This window comes from Sapajus apella, unplaced genomic scaffold (genome assembly GCF_009761245.1).
Source record: "Sapajus apella isolate SASKATOON/1434 unplaced genomic scaffold, GSC_monkey_1.0 scaffold5, whole genome shotgun sequence".
In the NCBI taxonomy this organism is placed as follows: Eukaryota; Metazoa; Chordata; class Mammalia; order Primates; family Cebidae; genus Sapajus; species Sapajus apella.
This window is the reverse complement of record NW_022436945.1, coordinates 42,447,727-42,456,164: the sequence shown is the minus strand read 5'-3', so window position 1 is coordinate 42,456,164 and position 8,438 is coordinate 42,447,727. Positions and strand designations below refer to the sequence as shown.

The following is an 8,438-nucleotide window of genomic DNA, read 5'->3' as shown; positions in this document are numbered from 1 at the left end:
TTTTTTTTTTTTTTTTTTTTTTTGAGACAGAGTTTCGCTCTTGCTACCCAGGCTGGAGTGCAATGGCGCGATCTCGGCTCACCGCAACCTCCGCCTCCCGGGTTCAGGCAATTCTCCTGCCTCAGCCTCCTGAGTAGCTGGGATTACAGGCACGCGCCACCATGCCCAGCTAATTTTTTGTATTTTTAGTAGAGACGGGTTTTCACCATGTTGACCAGGATGGTCTCGATCTCCTGACCTCGTGATCCACCCGCCTCGGCCTCCCACAGTGCTGGGATTACAGGCTTGAGCCATCGTGCCCGGCCCATATTTAATTTTAAATCATGATGAATCATGGGTATAAAGATTATTTTTAATGCAACCAAGATGTTAATGTGCTTGTAATTTTATAATTGAAAAAATGTAAATGACAACTAGAGGCATTGTGGAAAGTGTATGGGAAGAGGTTGAAAACTAGGGAGCCCAGTAAAGAGGTTACATTAATAGTCCATATGGGAGACGATGAAGTTCTGGTTAGTCATAATGAGAATAGAGCAGAGAGAAAATTTTATGTAGTATGTCACCAGATTTTTTAAAGACTTAGTGACTGACCAGAAATCAAGGATATCTCAAACATTTCTATATAAATGATTGGAAATATAGTGATGCTAAGGTGGAAGCAATTTGTATGAGGATCAAATTTGAGCTAGACATGGTGGATCATGCCTGTAATCCCAGCACTTTGGGAGGCTGAAGTGGGATAATCTCTTGAGACTAGGAGTTCAAGACCAGGTAGGGCAACATGGTTAAACCACATCTCTACTAAAAATACAAAAAAGTAGCTGGACATGGTGGCTCATGCCCATATAGTCCCAGCTTTTCAGGAGGCTGACTTGGGAGAATCACTTGAGTCCTGGAAGTGGAGACAGCAGTGAGCCGAGATTGCGCCACTGCACTCCAGCTTGGGTGGCAGGAGTAAAACATTCTCTCTTAAAAAAAAATGATGGGGAGAGAGTTTGATTTTGGAATTGGGGGTTTGAGGTACCTAAACATACATGGTTAAACTGTAAGTATAGTCCCTCTGTTTATGAGTGAAGGAGTTTGGAGCCAAGGGAGTACATGAAAGGGCTGAAGATTGCTTTTAAGAAGTGGAGATACTGGCATCCCCATCTTCATCAGACCAACTCCTGGTTAAAATTGGGGACTTTCAGAAGCTAAGTGATTTACTTATTTATTAATCAATATTTAAAGCACTTAAATGATGAAAAGCTGAGGATGTTTAACTGAATAAAATAATGTCCTTGCTGTTGAACATGATAATAACTGCAAAGCTTTCTCAGAATTTAGTGTCATCTCAGAATTTGGTGTCATCTCAGAAATGGAAAGAGCGTAGGCAGGATGGATTCTTCTTTTAACAAAATGATTTGTTTCTGAGCTGTAAGTATGAAAATTAGCTAACTTAACCAGTTGTAATCTTTGTCCTCTTAACCCCGTTCACATTTGGTACTTTTATTATACTATTTACTATTTTCTCTCAGGTATTAAATTTATTTGTAGTTCCATCCTTTTTGAGGAGTGCTTTGCCCATAGTACACACAGATAGTGGGTATTACGGATACTTGAATAATTCTGCTCTTAAAAATAGCATCTATAATTTCTATTGTGATAGAAATCTCATTACTGTCATTCATTTCCCTCCTTTTGCCTATTAATGCTTCTAAAGACAATGAGCAGATTCTACGTAAATAGTACTGGGTTTAACAACACAGTAGGTCATGAAACCCCTCTAAATCATTTAGTCTCAGATCATTTCATCTATTAAATCTTTATTTTACTTCATTGTTAAAACTGAGCTGTTCTTCTAAACAAGTAATGAAATAGTGTTGAACAGTTATTTTAAATGTGCTTTTATTTATAAATTTAGGAAAATGGAAACACCAAAATAAAGGAGAAAAGTTCTGTTGTTTCGAGCTGTGGGAAAACATCAGCTGAGCGATGTTTTTGATATTTTAACCCTTTTCTGCCACTCTTACAAAATTAAAACTTAAGCAGTTTTTAGAACCCAATCCATATTTCAAAAACATATTACATGCAGTTGGCACTAGCAGTGCCATTTTAATGTGCTTTTTTCTGTATTTTATACAGATTTTTTTTAAGTTGTAATATTTAACCTCTTTTTATTCTTAACCTTGTGGGAAATAGCATAATAAATGAGTTATTTTTCTCAGTCTTGATATTTCAGTCTATATTTATCATATGGCCTCAGAAGTCCTGAACTTTTACAGTTGGTAAAACTGTAAAACAAAAGAAAAACAAAGAGTACTTTTTCTTTTTACCTTCAGTGGTCTCTGGGGCTGTACTTGGGCTGAGCGTTTCCAGGCACCTGCCATTTGCATCTTCCTCTGTAAATTGTGTGGTAGGTTCATATTGCAGGATTGCATCCAAATCATGGAAGAACTTCATAGTTTTAGAGCTGTCTCCAGATTTATGGGCATATTTAACTGTTCTATATTCATATTTGAGATTTTTGTACTTAGCCCGGCACTGTTTCCAATCTCTGTGTACTCCTAATGATTGCAGCCTTTTAGCAATGTAAATAAATATTCCTTTATTTCTTAGTGTTCCATAAAGTTGTTTTCGTATATTTTTTTCTGCCCAGACACTTAGCAAAGCTTTAACCTCCTCCTTAGTCCAGTGCTTTCCTGCTCCACTCTCCATGTTGAAAATGACCTGGAAATGATTCACTATTTCTAGCCAAGGTTTTGTTTCCTAGGAAACCAGACGGCTGGTTGTCAATAAGCTCCAAAGAGCTGAAAGGATCTAGTTTAACTGGTTCAAGCTGCCTGAGGGAGTAACTTGAGAAACTGCCAAATAAGCAGGCTTTGTGATTAAAGAAGCCTGAACCTAAATGATTCTTAACCATACTCATTTCAGCTTGAAGGAAAAACTTACCCTTGAGACAAAAGGGAAAGAAAACCATTTTTTGTTTATTTCTTTTCTTACATAATTTACTGTTTTAGCAAATGATTATTGATTTTTAAAAATTGTTTTGAACATGGTTAGCAGAGGTTCTTTTTGCCCAGAGGTTTATAGCCAATGTTAATAATATTCCCTCTGACATGAATCACTCAGTCCTCTAACATTGGTTAACTTACAGACCCCACAGCATTTCACTAAATAAAAGACATGCTAAGTCACAATTTATTTAGTTCCATATGGTACATAGTATTATGCACATCTATTTTCAGTATTTAGTGCATTTAACAAAATCATTTCTTTAGGCTTCTCTGTGAGCCATGATTATGCCACTTTTTTTAGAGTTTTACTTGGCAAACGTATTTAATGTTGTAGTTTTTCGAGTTAATAAAACGCTGCAACAGTTGCAATATATAATTTTGAAAAAACTTTCTTTTTACCAAATAAATCAATGTATTAACAGCTACTAAAGTCTACAGGCACATATGGAAGAGGTTTACTTTTTGTTTCTATACTGGTACATATTCTTTGGAACAAACATTGGTCAATAACATCTACAATTTATAGCACTTGTTCAGAACTATTAAAAATTGTAAAGCAGTTGGAACCTTGATAAGAGTATACTGCACAGTGGTGCGGATGCTCTTAGTGTTTACTATGTCTTGCCCTACCTTCAGTCTAATTTTGGCCTTTTTCTGTGTATCACCACTTAAAAACACTGAGGCAGGAAATCAGACACAGACATGGGAAAGGGTGCCTGGTCAGTAGAGGGTTTTCAGAAGCGACATTAATTTTTTTCTGATAACAAAAGTGCTATTTATTGGAAAACATTTGGAAAATGCAGAAAAGCACAAAAAAAATGGTTACAGTTTCAGTACCAACTATGCCTCTATTATATTTGGAGATTTTCATTTACATCTACATACTCATCCTGTTGAGACCATATTTAGAGGTGAAAAAGTATAGGGGTTAGAAGCCGGAGCTGGATCATCCGAGTTCTAATCCTGGCTATACCATTGTCTGTGTGACAATGAGAAAGTAACTTCCTTTCTATTGCTTTAGTGTGTTTATCTATAAAATGGGTGTGGTAATCATAGTACCTACTTCATAAGATTGTTGTGAAAGCCAAATCAGATCACTCATGCCATCAACCTAAATAATTAAAAGGATCAGAATCTACTTTAAAGAGAGTTTATTCAAGTACCAAGTTTGAGGATGACCCACCTGGAAACACCAACTGCAAGGAATGGAGTCAGCATTGCCAAGTAGGAAAGTTAAGGTTTCGTTTCATAGTAGAGACAGAGGAGTTTTTAGCAGAATCACAACATTTTTCATATATGGTTAGCGCACAGTTACAGCAGTTTGGTTATAGGCAGCGTTTCTTTTGGGAAGGGTACCTTTAATATTTTTTACAGAGGATGTAATTGTGAATGCGTTTTCTTTCATTTGGTCTAAGCAAAGCAGGACAACAAAGTAGAAGTTAATCTTTCACAAAGGTCATCAATTGAGAAGGCAGGAGGTTATTGTCTCTGGTGTCTTTTAATTCTCTCTAGTCACTGTATAGAACAAGAAAAATAAGAAAGTGAGTTAATCTGTAATCTGAGAAACAAGTTGTAACCATATGTGACTCGGATCACAGTTATCTCTCTCTGAAGGCTTAAAGTATATTTGGGTTTCCAGCAGCTTTTATTTATTTTTACAACGTGAAATGCTTAGGACAGACTACCTGGCATGTTAGAATTAGATAAGATATCTAATTGTTACATTATCATCTGCGATTGCTGATCATCAGCATCAGCATCATCAATAAAAGTAGTGCTAGTACAAGTAGCATTTAATGTGTTGTCACACTAAGTTCATAGGTGCTTGTTGAGAAAGTATGCTTGATAAAGTTCTTCAAGAAGCTTATCCATCAGCAGATTTAACAGCCAATATCTTTTTATATTCACAGGGGTCAGGAGAGTGCTGGTATTGTGACTAGTGACGGCAGTTCAGTGCCAACATTCAAATCACACAAGGTAAATTTGAACATTAGGAAATGTTGATGACAAAGATAACAAAAGACAGATGATCATTAATATATGGGGAGGGGCAAGTTGAATAAGTAATCTGCAGTTGAAAGTAATATTCTTTGGATCAGCCACTTTCAACTTTATATCCTAACATTTGTCAAATAGGATGTATTTCTTTCCCGGTGACAATTTTTTGCTTCAGACCGACTCACTCAAATAGGGAATTATATATTCAAATGCTTTAAGATGCTTTGACTTTTTTAATGCAAATTTTAGTTTTTATACTTGATAAATTTTATTGCTTAGTACATCTGTTCTTAAATGTTTTAGTGAAAAGCATCTTATGAAACACAGCACTTCAGTATTGTGAAGGCACTAAATGCCGCTATTAAGAATGGTTAATTTTATGTTACGTTACTTTTGCCTCAATATAATTTTTTTTTAACGTAAGTGCTTCACAGTTCTTGCAGTTAGGTTGTTTATTTTTGGCTTTTTTTAGATTGGAATTCTGAAACAGAGAAATTAAATGTACTTCATTGTCTTATTTGGATTGGCTGAGCAGAGAAGAGTGGCTTTTATTACTCACTAGCAATACTAGTCTGTTTTTTTTCTAAGTTGCACTTTTTGATTTCTCAAGGGAATGGGTCTTGTAAATCATGTCTTTACTGAAGACAATTTGAAAAAATTGTATGTTTCAAATCTTGGAATTGGACACACAAGGTATGCCACTACAGGAAAGTGTGAATTAGAAAATTGTCAGCCCTTTGTTGTTGAAACGCTTCATGGGAAGATAGCTGTGGCACATAATGGTGAATTGGTAAATGCTGCTCGATTAAGGAAAAAGGTATGTTGGTTTGTTTTTCCTAAGCCTTTTTAAATGATTAGGATGGGTTAATGAATAAAAGCTGAGGATCTTTATAAAAGGCATTTTCTAATTGTTGCTACCTGTTACTTAACTGCAACAAACAATTGCATCAGAATTATCTGGAGGACTTGTTAGAATTCCAGACTGTAAGATGTCCTCTAGAGTTGGAGACAAGGGTGAGAATATGCATTTTAGACTCACTTTTTGAATGCACTGCTTTAGAGGAGAGATTTGGGAGAGTTGATTTATGGTTGGAAGCATAGAGAAATTAGAGTTGATGGACTTGCTATCTCTTTAACTCTGTTGCTGTGTTCAAAACTTGTGTAAGAAAAACCAAGCTGTTTTTCCTACTCTCAGACTCAACACAGCACACTTCCATGACCAAACAAGGGGGTCTCTTATACCAGCCAGTTTTCCAGAGGACACCAAATAGGTATCCTATAATTCGTTTGTATTCTGATAGTACCAGGAGGTAAAGTCTGGTTCCAGAATTTAAGGGCTCAGTCCCACAAAGACTGTCCCCTGCTTCAGATGCCAGTTGCAAGTCCAGGCCTCTGGTACATCTGACAGCCAGTTATAAATTGGGAGTTCTGCAACAGCCCCAGCCCTGCCTTTGGCTTCAAATGTCACAAAACTGAAGGAAGTGCTTTATTTACATTTACCAGTTTATTAGAAAGAATATTACAGAGGCTACAGCAGAACAGTCTGGTGAAAGGATGGAAAGGGCAGGGTATGTGGGAAGGAGCATGGAGCTTCCATGCCCTTCCCAGGGGCACCACCCTCCAGGCATCTCCAAGTGTTCGGATATCCAGAAGCTCTCTCAACCCAGTCATTGTGGGTTTTTATGGAGGCTTCATGAAGCAGGCATAATTGATTAAATCATCAGCCAGTGGTGATCAGCTCAACCTTTAGCCCTTCTCCCTTTCCCTGGGGGTCCAGAGATGAAACTGAAAGTTCCAACCGTCTGCTTGATTCCCCTGGCAACTAGCCGTCATACTGATACTATGCAGGAGCCCCTAGCTGCCAGTCATCTCAATAGTATACAAAAGGACATCTATCATTTTAGCAATTCGAAGGGTTTTAGGAGCTGTGTACCAGGAAAGAGCAGTATAAAAACCAACATATATATTAATTCTTATATATCACAAAAGCATAAAAATAAAATGGAGTATAAACTTGAAGATGACATGAAAAAAATCACTTGGAAACAATGACAGGAAACTAGAGTCTACAAAAAGGGGACAGAGTGTTTACTTAAACTTTTGGTTCACAGCATATTGTTTAGAGCTCTCTGTCCTAATGATGTCAAATTTGTGCCTATGCTTTCATTCATCATTTCATCTTTCTTTTTTTAAAAAAGTGCTTGGTATCTTTATATTCCTAGTAGCTTCCTTTTATCCATGCAGGCCATTCATTAATGATTGCTGTTTCTTCAGTTTATTAACTCCCAATAATCTTGACTTGGTAACTTAAGAACCTAGTGATATTTAGTAATAGATGGTTACACGCATACCCCAACATCCTTTTAGCATTCTAGAGCTGGGCAATTCACATATGATGGAACAGTTACAGAAGCTGAATAATAATGAACTGCGGGTCAAAAATATCTAGAACCCAGGCTTTTGCACCCTCATTGTCGTTTTGTTTTCAGTTCTGTCTTTGGGCATTTCTTAGAGCTTTGTCCACCCTTGTTTATAGGCATTATAATGACTGTATTGTGCTTTTCTGTCCCCAAATGAAAAAACTGCATGGTTCATTTAAAAATTCAGACAATCACAAAAGTATAAATATGAAGTAAAATTTCTTAAAAATTCACCACTTAGAGGTAACCACTAACTCACTGTTTCTCGACATAACCCCTTAACCAGATGCTAAACTTCATCTCTACATGTTTAGCTCCCTACTGAAAATGTTCTGTAATGCCCATTCAGACTCAGTCTGTGCATGTCCACGGGGCTGCCCTTGTCCTGGTCAGTCCTGCTCAGAACTTTGTAATTATCATAGAGTACACTCAAGCAATATTTATTACATCTGCTGCATTTCATTGTTCAGTACAGTTGATTTCTTTCTTCTATCAGTAATAATCAATGAGGATGGGTAGCCACCATCACTACCACCGACAAACCCAGCTTGGAAGTTATCACTGTAGTGTACTGTTTTTATAGGAATATACCCAAGTTCATCAAGAGTGTTGAGGGTGGAAAAGGTCAGACCCACAAACCAAATTTTCAAGACCCCATACCCTCTTTCAGGTCTGCATATCTTCAAATTTAGTGTTCAAAAGCTTTTGTATACATCTCATAAAGCACTCTTTTTTTCTGCTTGAAAACCTTTTGGATTTCCTACTGCCTCCAGCCATGATCATCCGTTATTAGTATACACATACCATTAGTGCAGGAGTCCTCAACCCCCGTGTCAGGGACTGGTACCAGTCTATGGCTTGTTAGGAACCAGGCCACACAGCAGGAGGTGAGCAGCAAATGAAGCTTCATCTCTATTTATAGCTGTTCCCCATCGCTCACTGTTACCACCTGAGCTTTGCCTCCTGCTAGATCAGCAGCAGCATTAGATCCTCATAGGAGCACGAACCCTATTGTGAGCTGTAC

General features: G+C 37.3%; 2 protein-coding genes across 4 annotated transcripts in view; one reads left to right on the top strand and one right to left on the bottom strand.

The window, feature by feature from the left end:
• LOC116548770 overlaps positions 1-2,699 on the bottom strand; it is a 22,488-nt gene extending 19,789 nt beyond the window's left edge. For both annotated transcript variants that reach the window (XM_032274289.1, XM_032274290.1), the window contains exon 1: positions 2,316-2,699. In XM_032274289.1, the coding sequence (XP_032130180.1) occupies positions 2,316-2,697 (382 nt within the window). In that variant the 5' untranslated portion in view covers positions 2,698-2,699. The remainder of the gene's footprint in view (positions 1-2,315) is intronic.
• PPAT (phosphoribosyl pyrophosphate amidotransferase) overlaps positions 1-8,438 on the top strand; it is a 42,972-nt gene that overhangs the window by 23,086 nt on the left and 11,448 nt on the right. For both annotated transcript variants that reach the window (XM_032274285.1, XM_032274286.1), the window contains exons 2-3: positions 4,907-4,973; positions 5,605-5,811. In XM_032274285.1, coding sequence (XP_032130176.1) covers positions 4,907-4,973; positions 5,605-5,811 — 274 coding nt within the window. The remainder of the gene's footprint in view (positions 1-4,906; positions 4,974-5,604; positions 5,812-8,438) is intronic.